The 15,633-nt window shown below is 54.0% G+C and overlaps 2 protein-coding genes across 3 annotated transcripts in view; one reads left to right on the top strand and one right to left on the bottom strand.

The window, feature by feature from the left end:
• NECAB2 (N-terminal EF-hand calcium binding protein 2) overlaps positions 1-11,477 on the top strand; it is a 53,376-nt gene extending 41,899 nt beyond the window's left edge. Inside the window, exons 5-13 of one of the 2 annotated variants that reach the window (XM_048958549.1) lie at positions 5,959-6,029; positions 8,008-8,144; positions 8,984-9,102; positions 9,202-9,281; positions 9,858-9,914; positions 10,019-10,131; positions 10,299-10,376; positions 10,687-10,778; positions 10,897-11,477. In XM_048958549.1, coding sequence (XP_048814506.1) covers positions 5,959-6,029; positions 8,008-8,144; positions 8,984-9,102; positions 9,202-9,281; positions 9,858-9,914; positions 10,019-10,131; positions 10,299-10,376; positions 10,687-10,778; positions 10,897-10,925 — 776 coding nt within the window. In that variant the 3' untranslated portion in view covers positions 10,926-11,477. The remainder of the gene's footprint in view (positions 1-5,958; positions 6,030-8,007; positions 8,145-8,983; positions 9,103-9,201; positions 9,282-9,857; positions 9,915-10,018; positions 10,132-10,298; positions 10,377-10,686; positions 10,779-10,896) is intronic. The other variant, XM_048958550.1, reaches the window with a different exon arrangement.
• Positions 11,478-11,555: 78 nt separating this feature from the next.
• SLC38A8 (solute carrier family 38 member 8) lies at positions 11,556-15,115 on the bottom strand. Its single transcript, XM_048959057.1, has 10 exons — positions 14,939-15,115; positions 14,228-14,426; positions 14,015-14,159; positions 13,802-13,906; positions 13,577-13,634; positions 13,338-13,452; positions 13,048-13,195; positions 12,766-12,965; positions 12,610-12,661; positions 11,556-11,652 (listed from the first exon to the last, which is right to left on the bottom strand). Exons 1-10 carry the CDS (start codon positions 15,113-15,115, stop codon positions 11,556-11,558), a joined length of 1,296 nt encoding a protein of 431 aa, XP_048815014.1.
• Between the last annotated feature and the right edge of the window lie 518 nt (positions 15,116-15,633).

Genomic DNA, 15,633 nt, shown 5'->3' with positions numbered 1-15,633 from the left:
CCAGACACTGATCTGTCTGAAATGTCTGTGAATTTTTACCAGACATCATGAGAGGAAGAGAAACAAAACAAACAAAAAAAACTGCAGTAGTTCATTTTTTTTCCTAATTGAGTTGCTAACTCTACTCACGCTTCATTTATATTCATTATGAGTAAATTTTCTGGCAGTCAGATCTGCCAACAATGTTTTGAATGTGTGTTACCACGCTAATAGAAATCTCAGTAAAGCACTCCAACTTTCTGTTGGTATTGCCTTCCACCACTGCTTCACATACACATGACTAATACTTTCCTGCACGTTGAGAGAGGAGGATGTCTCATGCCCTGCCTTTATATTAGAAATGTGAGCGTAACAGTACCAACTTGCACAAGAGTTCTGTTACAGAACCTTATTCATAGTCCCAGCTCGCTGCCTTCACCAGAGCACTGTTCTCCCCCTTGATTCAGTAACCTGGGGCAGGATTCACCTGCCCTAATTGCAAAGTCTGAAGGTTATCTGCCTAATCCTGAGATGTCACGCACCGAGAGATCGGTGGGAAGGGGCTGGGGGATGCAGAGCACCATGCACAGGGGCTCTGACCCACCAGAGGCCACGAGGCCCCTTGGGTGCAGATGGACAGATGGACAGATGTCTACAGTCAGGTGGGAGGAGGGCAGCCCCAGCACTTCACTGTTACCTTTTGTCAACCAAGCAGTGCTGCTGCTCACTGCTTTGGGAAGGCAAGCAAGGAGCTGGCAAATTAGGATTTCATGAAAAACACCAGCCCCTGCAGTGATTTTGTGAACAAAGTGATACAAACCTGATCAATGAATTATTCAAAAAACAGGCACTTTGTTTAAGGAAGGAACAGGGGAAAAAAATAAAGACAGCGAGAAAAGACAGAAAATAAGCTGGTTTAGGTGGGAGAGAAACTCATCTTCAGTACTTAGATAGCAGAGGCATCCTGGCAACTTTAATTACATGCAGCAATGCCTTAATTCTGGACATGTTTTCATAGAAACGTTCAGGATTGCAGAGACTTTGTGACATTCACCCTGTACAACCCTTTGGCTGCAGGTTTGTTAGAGCCACGCAGACTGACAGCACACACAGCAGTGCACTGCAGCTGCACCCAGGGAGGTGCTGGTGCCCAATGGGAGCAGTTGGAAATGTTCCTAATTCTCTCCCTCTCTCCCCAGTTCTTAACAGTACTCTGCAAACAATACACAAAGCCTGTCTTCCTTATTGCCACACTCCTGTTGAGAAGTGCCTTGCGCTCTCAGAGGGGCCAATAACCGTGGCATTTAATTGCTGTTTGTATTTCTCACCTTAAAAGACAACTGATTATTTCTTGTTCGTAAGAAGAGAAAGCAGCAATTATCTTGAGCTGGAGGAGCTCATAAAGTATCAGCAGTAATTAGATTCGGCGGTGGAAGGTCTCATACAGCAAAACAAGACCTGTTATTGTAATTATTATGCGATATGGAGATGACCATGCTGCGCTCAGCGACTGCCAATGACTGTGCAAAATGCAAAGTTAAATTGGAAAGAATGGAAATGAACTTCTGAGATCTAAAAAAAGCCAACAGCAGAATATGTTCTCGTACAACCCTCAGAGGATGCTTCATGGCACGGTGGGCAAATAGCAGAGCCAAAGTGGCCTTGCATGGGGCAGGGACCCATGATCCATGAGATTCATGATCCTTGTGCTCCCTTCAAACCCTGGACATTCTGTGGTTCTGTGCTGGTCACTGGAAAGCCCAAGGTTTGGTACGTTACACACCTCTCCTGCACCCAAACCTCCTACAAGAATCCTTGTTCAGATAAGAGAACTTGCAGATCATAAAGGTCTGCTTTCTCTAAGTGGACAACAGCTGATCCATCAACAACTTATGGACACACAGATAGACTGGCCAACAGAAATTAGATATGTCATGTTAATTTATGCAGATGCCATGCATTCCAGTGCCCAGTTGCTGTCATGTATCCTTTCCATTGTTGAGGAAATGACTGTGTGCCTGATTTCCCTGGGGTCTGTGAGCAGGATGCTCTCTTGCAGCTCTCACCCAGCACAGCAGCCGATTTCACTCCTCCAACACCCACCTCCAAAGCCAGCAGGTTCGGAGCCCAATTATGCCTCCTCATGCCTTGCAATTAACATCTAGAAATAAAGCAGCACTAGGCACGTTTGTGGATTACCCATCACCTTCTCCGGCAGCAGTGCCTGCAGAGGAGCAGGCAACACCGTGCACCATCTGCTGCTGTACTCTGCTAAAAAAGAGGGATGTGGCATTTGTTTCATTTCGTTGCACAGTCCAGAGCAGCAATATATAGTGCTCTTGTTTGCATTCTTACCTGCCAGAATTAAGTTTCCCAGATATTATGTCCTTTTTTTAAGTCACTCCCATTCTGCTTTCAGAAGAGGGTTTCACCTAATACAGTTTCTCAGGCACTGCTGTACGTTAACTAAAACCTGCTTTCCCTTTCTATGTGAGACGTGGGCTGACAGTGACACCTGGAAAATGGGTTGGTGAGAGCCAATGACCTGTAATCCGAATGAAATGCTTTTGTTCAGAAATGCTGAATGATTTCAGTCTTGTATAGCAAGATAACTAAACGATGTGGATTTCTGTAAAAGTTGTGCAGCTGTATTTTCCAGGAATAATCTAAGAGGAAACAAGGCATTAATTCAGCCTCCCAGAAAGCATTTCCAAAGGGAATTTCCAAACAGATTTCATCAGAAATCCTAGCAGAAGGGGGTATTTCACTTCTGCAGGAACTGAATCTTCCCCAGCTTTCCTGCTTGGGCTCCAGAGCAGAAAGCAATTCTCCATGCAGTGCCATCCAGAGCACACTCCTTGCCAGACCATGGGACCACATGCCACTTCCAGCCAGGCTGCCAAGCTCAGCAGGGAGAATGCAGCTTGAGAAGGACTCTCCTGGAGCTTGTTTTTAAACTAATATGTTTATTCACTGCTCCTCTGCCTCTCTGTCACTGCAAAATTCATGTTCCCTTCTCACTGCAAGAGAGAAGAACACGTGCTCTGGAGATCCTGCTGACCGTGCCCCTGTAGACTTCCTGTAGAGTAGGGTCTTCCCTCAGCAAGTTTGCAGATGACACCAAGCTGAGTAGTGCACTTGACTTGTAGAAAGAAGAGATGCCAGAGGGAACTGTACCAGCTCAGAAGTGGGTGCATGAGAGCCTAAAGAGGTTCAACAAGGTGTTGCACTTGTCAGGGCAATCCCAGATAGGAGTACAGACAGGGAGAAGAACCCTGATGAGAAGGATATGGGCATCCTGGAAGATGAAAAGCTGGACATGAGCCAGCAGTGTGTGCTTGCAACCCAGAAGGCCAACAACATCTGGGGCTGCATCAACAGAGGGGTGGCAGCAGGACAAGGGAGGGGGTTGTCCTCCTTTACTCTGCCCTTGAATGGCTCCACCTGGAGAACTGTGTCCAGGCCTGGGACCTCCAGTACAGGAGGGACAGAGCTGTTGGAGTGGAGGAGGACGTGATGATGGTCAGAGGGCTGGAGCATCTCTCCTATGAATAAAGGTTGAGAGAGGTAGTCTTGTTCAGTCTGGAGTAGAAAAGGCTCTGGGAGGACTTTGATCACATTGTGATCTTTCAGTACTTGAAGGGAGCTTATAAACAGGGAGAAAACCATCATTTTACTTGGGTGTACAGTGATAGGACAAGAGGAAATTACTTGCATTTAAAATAGGGGAAATCTAGGTTTTGGTAAAAAATTATTTGTTCGGAGGGTGGTGAGGCCCTGGCACAGCTGTCCAGAGAGCCGTGGGTGCCCCATCTCTGGGGGTGCTCAGGGACAGGCTGGATGGGGCTCTGGGCAGACTGAGCTGGGGGGCACCCAGCCACAGGGCTCGAACTAGAAGATCTTTAGGGTCACCTCCAAACCAAAGCTGTTCTATGGTTCTATGATTTCCCTTCCTCCCCTCCCACCTGAAGGCTATTGCTTGTGAAGTCAGCTAAGTTGTGTGGTCAGAGGGCAACTACATGGACGAGGTGTAAAAACGCCTTTCTGTGGCATCCTGTAGATCAAGGTGTGCATTCTGCATATGGGAAGTTCCTCTGATAACAAGGAGAAAGACATTCTGCAGCAAATTGCTCAGAAGGGCCCTGCAGGAGGTGACAGATGTCAAGAGGAGTGACACTGAGCTGTACTCATTGGGTCCTGCCTTCCCCTGGGGACAACCCCCTGCCCCCAGCCCTGGCCTCAAAATACAGCTGGAGAAACCTATGCAGTCTGAAGGAGGTCTTCAATGGCACAGTGTGATGGGATTTATAAGGGAGGAATTTATAATCGTTATTTTTTAAATCCATGCAGTGCCATAGTTCCTTTTATCTGAACAGTTGTCTCATTTGTTTTCCCCCTGTTTCAGGAAGGCTGAGGGTCTTTCATATGGTAATGTTCTCATTTATCAAATATTTCAGTGTCTGTTCTCCTCAGGTTTCTGCTACTGATTATGTGCCAGGCAATCAGCTCTCAGCCCCCACTTCTGGAGGGAGTTAAGAGCGCGGAGCGGGGAAGGAGCAAGAGGAAGGCCTGGGTGTTATTCTAATTACAAGACAAAATCTCTTGGAAGAAAGCAGGCAATTATGAGTGAGGAATTAGAATCGCTGTTCTGAGGCAGCATTGCTCTACATGCCTGATTTGTGAAGTGTTGGGTGGTGGGAGATAACCCTGCAAACACCCAGGAAGAGGTGGGTAGAGCTGCTTCGTGGCCATGCCAATAGGTTTTCCCATAGGTTGGTTTGGATTTATTTTTTTTTTAAGAAACAATTAAAGGAATATAATTGACTTTGGTTTTGCTTGAGCAGCCTCATCGGCTCAGAGCCTTGGCTCTATTGGTGTGCTTCATCTGGGGTCAGTGTTCTTAGCAACTGGAGAGACTGCCAGGTCTCCGAGCTCAGCAAATGTCACCCAGTTTGGCCTCTGTCACCCAAAGGCAGTGCTGGGAATGCTGGTGCTCAGTGCTGAGGCTCTGTAAGGCAAAGAGCTGCAATGGGCCTTTCAGTGCATGAGCATCATTTATATTTCACGTCCTGGAGTCTTAATGAGATGAATGATGACCTTTAGAAATGCCAGCGAGAGGCTTTGAGATGCTCAACAACATTGACAATGTCCTTTTTCAGCCATTTGATACCCACAGGAACATGGTTACTGGAGCCCTATTTTGGGGACCAGTTTGTGACACCAGTGAGGGAGGTTTGTCTGCAGTGTCAGCAGGTCCAAGAGCTCATGGCACCAAAATTACAGCCTGGGTTTCCACAGGCAGATGGTGGCAAGGTGCTTTATTTCATCTGTGCCAGAATTTCAAGCTGCAGAGAAGATGTTCTCTTATGGTGAATCTCAGGAGAGATGGAAGCCCAGCACAGTGTAAAGCGAGGTTCAGCATCTCCTGTCAGACTTCTGCCTCTGCAATTCACTTCTTTAATACAAATGAGGATCTGCTGCTAATTAGCACCATCAGACCAAGCTTGCTAATACAATGCTGTGTGGCAGGGCAGCATCTCTGGTACCAAAGTCTTTCTAGTGTTGAATTAATGAACCAGTTAGATGAAAAAGAGAAGCTTTCTGAGATACACCCCTCCAGGATCTCCTGTCACAAAGCAATTATTTTATTATCCCCATAAATATTTTAACTTCCTGGGCAAAAGAAGTAAGAGATATCTCTTCGGGGTGGAATTAATAAGACCAAACCTCATTACATCTCCCTGCGACAGGCTAACGAATGTTTTAATAAGACCATGGGAAGGATTCCTCTGGAGTTGGTCGTCTTAATGACTTGTTTTTACAATGCCAAAGGGGACATTTACTCCAGCAGAGCTGGAGGGATTGCCAAGGAGCTCAGAGCACACTCCTGAGTGCAGATGTCACAGCTGGGCTGGCAGATGGCCACAGTTATTCGTTAAATGAGGGGAAAAGAGAAAAAATCATTGATTTTCATTTCAGAGCTGTTGGTCTCGGACCCACGTGGAACTCCTGTCATATCTGGCCTCACAAGCACCGAGGTATTAGTGGAGGTAAAGAACTGCTTTTTGGGAGGAAACAGGGGTGGCTTTGGGGAACAACCTGGATTCATCCTTGTGGCTGTGAGGGAGCGCTCCCCGGATGTTCTGAGCCCCTCGGCCCATTCCCTGCACCCAGAGCTCTATAGCTGATCAGGTTTTGAAAAGCACAGTTCAAGAAAATCCTCCTGAAATCACTTTTAACGCAATGGGATTTTAATAGCTCTGCAATCATCTGTTTACCTCAGCAACAAGCAGCTGCTTTTTAAGCTCCCGCGTTTCTCACCCGATGGCTGACCTGTACCCACAAAGACACAGTGCTTCCAGTTCTTCCCATGGAGACAGCAGGATCACGGGGCTGTGGGTTTTCATTGACCACCATATCAAACCAGTGAATACAGGAGAGGGCAGGAACAAGCTTCTTAGGATGAACACTTCTATAGGAGAAACCTGTGGAAACACCGCAGGGAGATTTGTGGCTCATTAAGAACTGAGCATTACTTTTATACTTCGTTAGGCAATAGGTCATCTGGTTTCCCAGGGCAGGGAACACCAACACAAAGCCACACCTTCTTAAAACCTTTTATTTTCCAAAAGGAACAGGCTCGTGTGCCTGACTTGATGAGAAATTGTGCAGTGGTGCTGGTAGGATGCAAGCAATGGAGTCCTGGAGGGCAGCAGGAAACTGGGGGCAAATTGAAGCACAGCTCCTGGTTTATTCGATCAATTCATTTCCAGCTTCGTAACAGAGACTGTGCGCAGCTCAGCCTTTGCCCCAGCAGCTGCAATCAGAGCAGGGCTGGTTGCTGGGGCTTAATCAAAACTCATCTGTAATTATAGCTGAGCCTGCTCAAGAGCCTGATTAATGTATTTATGCCTCGGTTTTGCACAGGCTCCTGTGTGCAAGGCCCCAGGGAGGAATCAGTGGTGAGGGGAAAATGCTGAAGAAATGGGTTCAGATCTCAAATGCAATTATGTGTTTTTGCCAAATATGACAAATCTCATATTTGTCAGTTTAATACCCTTCCTTAGCATGAGTGTGAATGCTGGGAGATTGTTCAGGAATTCAGGAGTATTTGAGAATGCATCTATCCTTTCCCCCACCCGAATGCTTAGCAAATGTTCCCGCACCATGTCCTTGCAGACTGGGGCCTCCCACTGAAAACCATTTAATTCACCCCATTGAAGCCCTCTTTGGGAACACCTGCTCCTTTTCACAGCAGAGCAAACGAACAACGGGGATTCTTCTGGATGTTTTTGCTGCTGTCATGAAATAGGCAGCCTGAGCTGACTCGGGGTTTTGCCATTGCTCTTCCTGTCCTACCCACTTGCACCAGGTGGGCATCATCGCTATGGCCCCAGCAGCCCACCCTGCCTTTCTTTTCTACTGACAATTATTTATCAGACATTGTAACACCATGCAGTGTGCCTGCTTGGGCTGATGTTGGCCCAGATAGGCTGGGGTGAGACCAGTTGGACTGGTGTTTGTTGGGCTGGTTAGGGTGGTGCTGGGACAGCGTTGGACCAGTTGGGCTGGTGTCAATCTGGTTGGGTTTGTGTCAGTCTGGTTGAGTTGGCATTGGTAGAGCTGTGCTGGTGTTGATCTGGTTGTTCTGGTGTCAGTCCAGTTGTGCCAGTGGCCCATGGGAGGAGCATGTGGCAGAGCAGCAGAAGGGCTGTGCTGGTGAAGAGACTCCAAGTGCTTTAAAAAAATCAGTGTGCCATTGATTATTGCTCCTCTCTAGAGGGCTTGGATTACTGTGGGAGCCTCTATCACACAAGAGTAAAAAAAAAAAAAGAAAAAGAAATTTGCTCAATTCAAAGCAATTGGGACAAATCCATTTGAAAACCACTTTGAGGCTGAACAAGGTGAGATGGAACTCTGTTTGGAGCAGGGCTGAAGCAAGGTTAGTTTCATTACCTCACATGTGTTAGTTTATCAGTGATTCCCACCAGACCCAGCTGAACATCACTGCGCTGTTCCTGCACACAGGTGTATGAAAGCGGCAGCAATGTGGACCAGTTTGTCACCCGCTTCCTGCTGAAGGAGACGGCCAACCAGACCCAGTCACTGCTGAGCTCGGTGGAGAGCGCCGTGGATGCCATTGATGAGCAGACCAACCCCTCCAGGTCAGCCACTGCCTCTCCCCTCCGCCCATGCTTCTCAGCTGGTCTCATTATGAGGGACTTTTACAGGGGCTCATGGCCCTGTAAGAGGAACTGGTGGAGCAGCTGTCTTTCCCAGCTTCCCCAGGAGCTCTCGGGACTTTCCTCTGAGCAAAGCCACCCTTGGGACCTGGTGGCTGTGTCTGGGATGTGCTGGGACAGCCCACGATGTCTCCATCTCCATCTCCATCCCACCCCATTCCCACTCCCCCATCACATCACTATTCATCCCCATCACTGTTCCCCATCCTCAGGGGAAAGCCTGAGGAAGGTGGAGGAGATTGCTTCAAGATTCATCTCAGCCAGGGCTGAAATACCAACGGGTTCCTGCAGGATTGCCCAAACAGCCCCACCTGGGGGCGCTATGGGATGCTGACCGAGCGGCTCTGACATACACAAACTGAGAGGGCCACGGGTGCTGTGGTGCTGTGGTGTCCCCGGACTGTACTGGGAGGAGTGCTCTGAGCGTCTGTTGGCTTCATCTCCCATTGTGGAAGGCTCAGCAAGGCGTGGTGCAGAGCAGATGGGAATAGCACGGGCTGGTGGGGAGAAGGAAGTGACAAACAGAGCTGCTGAAAGTCCCCACTGTCCGTTGTTTTTTGCTGGTGTGTGGACCTTGCTCATCATGAAGGGCATTGGAGCTTTTTTCTCATGGTGAAAATCACTGGGGGAGGGAGGGGGGGAGGAACCACAAAAAAACTGATCTCTTGCATCAGGGGTGGCCTAAAAAGCAGAGAATCAGAGGGCTGTGAAACATCTACCCATCGGTGCCTGGCCCATCTCCAGCACCCACTTCCTTGCAGGCAGTGCCCTGGCCCAGCCGGCCTGACGCTGACGGAGGCCTGGCATGGCAGTCCTGTGCCCAGCTACGCAGCCCCCGGCCGCATCGTGCCCCAGGGCCCCGGGAAGAGCAGCCAGAGCGGTGAGTGGACAGAGCTGCTGCTGCCCCAGCAGCCCGCGGCAGCACATTGCAGGTGCTGGGTGCATGCCCACGGGCGCCTTTTACTCTGTGTTCCCGCAGGTGCTCCCGAGCCCAGGCAGGACGGGCTGGAGGGGCAGATCGGCAGGCTGGCCGCACTCATTGGCAGGCTGGAGGACAAGGTAGGGACTGCGCTTGCCCAGCATCACCCTGGCCACCTCCACCATTGGCAAGAGTGCTTTGCTTAAACTTCATGTTCCTATAGATGAAGGAGTTGAAGCCTCTCACAGAGGCAGCGTTACTCCATCTAGGGACAGGCAGAGGGAATACTGAGGTGCCGGAGGAGTTTCCAAAACCCTTGACGTTTGCCAAACGCTTTCAAGGCAGAAGAGTGTGGAACAATGATTTCTCTTGGGAGAAATGCAGTGTTGGCAGTTTGGGGCCATTCTAGGGCAGATGGAGTGATGTGGGGTCATGTGCCAAGTCCCTGGCCTATGCTTCACCAAGGTCTCCATTATGCCATGCGTCCCCAGATATCAGCTCACATCTGGTGCTTCCCATGGGCACAGGCTGGGCTTCTTCAAGCTTCCAGTGTATCCAGGGCAGGAGGTGACTCCATTCCCCTCCCCCCTTATGGGGCACCGCTGCCCCCAGACCACTGCAACGCTCCTCCTTCACCAGGGCTCTCTCAGTGGCTGTCCCCAAGCACTGGACACCCAGAGGGACACGCTGCCCCATCCTCCCTTTCCCCTTTGCAGACTCTCTGGTTTGACCTGCACCAGCGGCTTTCGGACAGCGAGAGCACAGCTTGCACGGTGAGCATGTGGCTCTGCCACCATCATCACCCCGTGGTGCCCCGCACGATGTCCCTGGATGGGATGTTGCACACATCAGGTCTCACATGCTGCTCTCACCCCAGTACCTGCTCCTGGTGCGGGATGAGATGACGGTGTCACACAAGCACTTGGGCGAGTTCTGCAGCTCCCTGAAGCAGTACCTGAAGAGCGTGGCTGGGGAGCGGGACTGCTTCCAGTGCGTACCGGGGGGGCACAGGGGATGGAGTCAGCGGGAGGTTGGGGTGCTGGGAACTGGGGGCACCCTCAGTGGCTGCAAGGACAACAACTGGGGGTGCCCCCATGGGGAAGGCCGTGGGGCCCAGGGATGCCCACAACGGCTCATTCTCACCCCACCACTGCCAGTGTCACTGCAGTCAAGCTGCCCGACGGAGTCACCTTCATCGTCTATGAGTTTTGGGAGACCGAGGAGGACTGGAAGAGGTAGAGTGGGATGGGTAGGAAGCTGCCAGCTGGGGGGATTGGAGAAGCTTGGTGGGGTGAGAGCAGGGCTTGGCTGAGCTGTTGCCTCGGACATGTGGGGAGGGTCTGCTGTCCCCTTTCTGGTGGCAGGAGTGGGGGTCCCTTGTGTCTGCAGGGTTCAGGCAGGCTGGATGGACAAGTGGGGTTGGGTGGTGAAGGGATGGGGGGCATGGGGGAGGGCACAGGGAGCAGAGATCTGGCTTCTTTCCCTCAGAGTGTGGGATGATTTGGGGCAGACAGGATGGTGATTCTGGGCTGTAACACACCGCAGGCACCTGCAGAGTGCCACCTGCAAGGGCTTCCAGCATGTCAAGGTGGATGCGCTGAGCCAGCCTGAGACCATCTCCACTGTGGCTGTGCCAGGTAGGACCCGGGGTGGGGGCACAAGCAACCCCTCGGCAGTGGGAGCACAGTGAGTGGTGGAGCTGAAGGGATGTGTGCTGGGGTGACACTGGGTGACTCCAAGTGATTTCCCCTGCAGCTGCCTGGTGCACCCTGAGCCAAGATTGACCGTGCAGGGACCTGGCTGCGCCCCCCACCCCCTGCCAGGCACTGTCCCCCGCATTGTGTTGGCCAGAGGGGAGTGTGATTGTCACCTGTCTGCAGCAAAGGAACTCCCCTTGTCCCCCATCAGCAGCACCTCACCCTGAGCTGCCCCACTCCTGGGGCACCTCTCCCTACATGGGGTTGGCTCTTTGTGGCCTGGGAGGGGGTGGTGATGAGGTGGATATGGTGGGAGCAGACCCCTCAGTATGCAGGAGGTGTGTACTGGGGTCTCTGATGGGTAGATCCAGCACAAGGGAGGGAAGAGGGATGGAGATCTGCAGGGCACTTGGGGCCCCAGTGGGGTGGAGGTAGGTGCCTCGCAGGCCCGAGGGTGGCTGATCCCCCAGTCCCAGGGTCTGTAAGTCTGTGTGTGCCTGTCTGTCTGTCTGTGCACACTCTGCCCCATCTTGCCCAGCCCCATGGGGGAATGACAGGGCCTCACAAGGTGTCCTCCCCTCTACCCAAGTGTTTATTAATGATAGAACAACAGAATTGATAATACTGAATAAACCATGATGGGAGCCAGCTGCAGTGTGGCTGTGTCTGGGATAGGATGGTGGGGGAATGTGGGAGGACATGGGGCTACACATCCCCTCAATGCAGCAGCCCCATCACAGCCAGGGCAGCGCTCTGCCCGCACACGAAGGTGCCCCCCAGCACAGAGACGACACCCCAGGTGATGAGCACAGCCCTGCAGAGACACGAGTTGAGATGTGGGACACAGCCCCCGCTTCAGCAGGGATCAGTCTTCGCAGGGTCCCATGCTGCTCCAGCTCCTGTGCGGTGACACATAATGCCTGGTCAGAAGCCTGGCTGCCACCCCATGGGATGTGCCCTCACTACACTGCCACCAGGGCAGACTCAGTGGCTACTGGTGCCACCCTGAGCACCCCAGGAGTGACACTTACCCCCAGGTTGCGCTGCTGCTCCATCATGAGGTCACCAGCACCAGGTGGGCAAGGAGCACAGAACGGGGTGGGTGGGGGTCATCTCCCCAAACTGCCCCAAGCACAGCGATGGGGGCACAGTGCCCAGCGAGTACCGAAGGGCCACCCTTCATTAAGCACCAAGTCCCTCTGGCCCCCAGCATCTCCAACCCAAACCCTGGGGCTGTGGGGTCCCAGCTCCATGGGCCCACCTTCCCTCCCAGTCACCCCTGCAGGCACATCCCTGGCACATGGGACATCCCCTGATAAGATGAGCACATCCCTGAAACCACAACACATCCCTGATGTATGGACACATCCGTGATTAGTGGACACCTTCTCAGTGTATGAGCACAGCTCTGACACCTGGATACATCCCTGATACCTGAGCCCATCTCTACTGTGCTTGCATCTCTCCAAGTCCTGGGCGTATCCCTGGTACACTGGCAACTCTGACACCCAGGCACACCCACGATGCCCGTGCATAACCCTTACACCTGAGCACACCCTCAATGCCCTCCTTATACCTGGGCAATGCCCTCACACCAACTCCTCCAACCCATCACAGCCCCCACGTCCCACATTAAGTGCTGCCCCAAATTCCCCTCCCTCCTTCCCCATAGGGTTCCCACCCCATCACCTATATTCCCATGGGGTCCCTGTACCCCAACCATCAACCAGGGAGACCCTGTGCCCTGTCCCACCCCCAAGCCTGCACTCACTTTTTGGGTGCCCCAATGGCTTGTGTCCCCGTCATGCACACCAGGCACAGCCCTGCCACCAGCACAGGTGCTCAGCTCCAACCTTGTGGGTACAGAGCCAGCAGCAAGACCAAAAAGGCCCCACAGCCTCCCATCCCTCCCCCTCCCTGTGCCTGCCTGGGAAGATGAAGATGAAGAAAGCACTGATGCCGCCGATGAGCTCGATGACCTTGCCGATGTCAGGGACAAACAAGGCAATGGCGAGTGTGGCAGCCATCCATGAGATGGTCAGTGCCACCCTGCTCTGCCGCTCGTGCCTCTCAGACACAAGCGTAGCCCTGAGCTTGGGGTGTGCCCACAGGTCCTGCACCACCGACCTGAGTGGTGGGGACAGCTTAGGGAGCGGGGAGACGTGGGAGGGACCGAGGGGATAGGGATGGCCCAGTAATGCCCACTCACCGTCCCAGCAGCACCACAATGGGGTAGATGGTGACGATGGAGACACCAAAGAGCAGGCGGGCAACGATGACAACAGGGTCGTTCCCGGGGTAGGACATCAAGACGTCGGGGGCCACGTCCTCGCCAAAGGTCAGGTAGCCATAGAGCCCTGCGGGCAGGGAGGTGGCCATGGACTGTCATCAGGGTGGGGATAACAGTGCCCCGTGCCACCAGCAGGAGTGGGGCACAGCAGCAGGAAGGAGAGCGGATCCACAGACCCCCAGGAAAGGAAGCGGCGGTGCTGGGGTTACCAGTGAGGGAGTAGATGAGGAGGCAGATGAGCATGGAGAGCGTGGAGATGGCCACCCAGTGGGAGAAGCTCTGGTTGCGCATGCTGCTGTAGATGGCCACGCAGGCCTCGTGGCACTGCAGGGGGACAGCATGGCCACCTCCCCTCCTGCTGCAGCCCACAGCGGTGCTCCCAGGGACACCTGCCTGCAGGTCCCCAGAGGGAACCCATCCCAACTGCACCCTACGGGTGGGGACATACCTGGAACCCAAAGCAGATGGTGGGGATGACGCTGAACATGGAGGCCCAGGAGGAGGCCCTGCAACACGATGGGAAGGAAGAGCAAAGAACACCAGGTGCCGGCAGCAGAGGGGACCTCGGTAGTATCAGCCATCCCTCTGCAGAACCTCCCACCTGCCAGCTTGGGAGGGCTGGGGGCTGCTGCCACCGCTGGGGTGGGTCAGGGGGACTATGGCGCTGCCTTACCTGGGGGGTCGGGCAGCCTGCGGGAGTCCCAGACTCCCACCCTGCAGGTGGTACTTAAGGACGATGACCAGCGTGAGGTAGCAGGCGGCCAGCGTGCCCAGGATGCTGCGGGGACGGAGAGATGGGGGGCGGGCACGGAACAGGGCCCCGGGGGACCCGCGGGCTGCCACCCCAGCACGGGGCGGCTGCAGGCACGGGGCAACGCGGCCGTACCTGGAGTACTTCTGGAAGCCAATTTCCCTGGGCACGGACAGCGGGAAGATGACCAGGGCACAGAGCGCCGGGAGGGTGAAGCGCTGATCCACGAACCACGGGGAGCCCTCGCTCAGCGCGCCGGGCGGGTACAGCGAGTCGCACACTGCGGGGACACAGCTGCACCCAGCGCCGCGGGCGGCGCCTGCCTGCCCTCAGCCCCCAGCAGCTCACGTTTCTCCAGCTGGTCGCCCACCACCCTCAGCAGAGCCACGGCGATCATGAAGAGGTTGAGAAGGAAGCAGAGCTCGCAGAGTCTCCCCGCCGCCGGGCCGCACACCGCCCGCACCACGCCTTGGTAGGTGGGCTGGGCGCTGAGCGCCGCCGCGTAGCCCAGCACCGCCAGCCCGCTCACCAGGAACACCAGCGAGCCCTGCGGGACACAGCGGGAGCACCCGGCCCCTCGTGGGGACACGCAGGGGGGTTCGGGTCAGCCCCAGTGCCGACCCATCCTCTTGGCAGCGGCCTCAGAGAGAAGGGGGAAGGCGGGGAAGAAACGGTTCTGTGTGGTCCTTGGGGGTTGGATTGAGGTTTTCAGGATACACAGGGGACCAACGACGAAATTGTGCTTTAGGTTGAGGCACAAATTGACTTTGGTGTAAGAGGTGCAAAGGGTGGCAGCAGTTTCCTTTGTCCTGGCGTGGGTTCTGCACACCTTGCAGCAGGAAGGGTCCCAGAGCTCCAGTGACAAACGTGGTGTGAAAAGCTGAACCTCTGTTTTAGCCTGATCCCACTTCTGCCACAACCTCAGCTTCCTTTCGGGCACCAACATCCCAGCAGACACAAACAGGCTCTGCCAGCACTGCAGTGTCCCTGTCCTCATCCCCACCCTTCTCCCCCATCCTTGTCCATCCCCATCCCCGAGGGCAGCCCCCATTCTCTTACCAGCTCCACCAGGATGGCAGGCACGGCACCCCCAGCCTTGCTGAATGCCCAGGGGAAGCTGAGCAGCCCGGCACCCAGCGCAGACTTGAGCATGATGAAGACGGCACCAGCAGAGGAGAGCCCAGTGCTGCCCGTGTTCCGCAGCCCCAGCAGTGGTTGGCCCTCATCCCCCTCCATCTCCCAACGGCCTAGGAGGGGACTGGGCTGGGGCTGGGCCAGAGAAGTGTGTTCCACTCCGTCCCCCTCCAGCGGTCCCTGTAGGGGCGGGAGTGGGGCTCTGACCCCCGCCTCCACGGGGCTGGCAGGGAGGTACCATGAAGGGACTCCCCCAAGACCACCCAAGTAAACGGGCATCGCCTCCAGGCTGGGGACCCTGGGACAAGGGGCCTGTCCCCCCTGAAGGGGGTGGACACGCCGTGGCTTGGTGCAAACGCTCCCGCAAGATCGAAACGTGGCACCAGCTACAGGCTCCAAGCGCAGGGTCCCCAGCACCAGCTGACAGCCCCTAATGCATTTTTGATTTCCCAAGTATGTGGCCTTCTGATCTCGGTAAGATGGATAAAGAGACTTTAATCAGCTGCTAGGAGGAATTATAGATGGCTAATTGTGCCTGCCACCTCCATTACATCTCAGCTGCCTACAGGGCTTAGAACCATTTGAAAGGGTCTTCCAGACCTTCATTAGTTGCACACCAA

This window comes from Lagopus muta, chromosome 12 (genome assembly GCF_023343835.1).
Source record: "Lagopus muta isolate bLagMut1 chromosome 12, bLagMut1 primary, whole genome shotgun sequence".
In the NCBI taxonomy this organism is placed as follows: Eukaryota; Metazoa; Chordata; class Aves; order Galliformes; family Phasianidae; genus Lagopus; species Lagopus muta.
The sequence above is the reverse complement of the archived record's forward strand: the minus strand, read 5'-3'. Positions and strand labels throughout refer to the sequence as shown.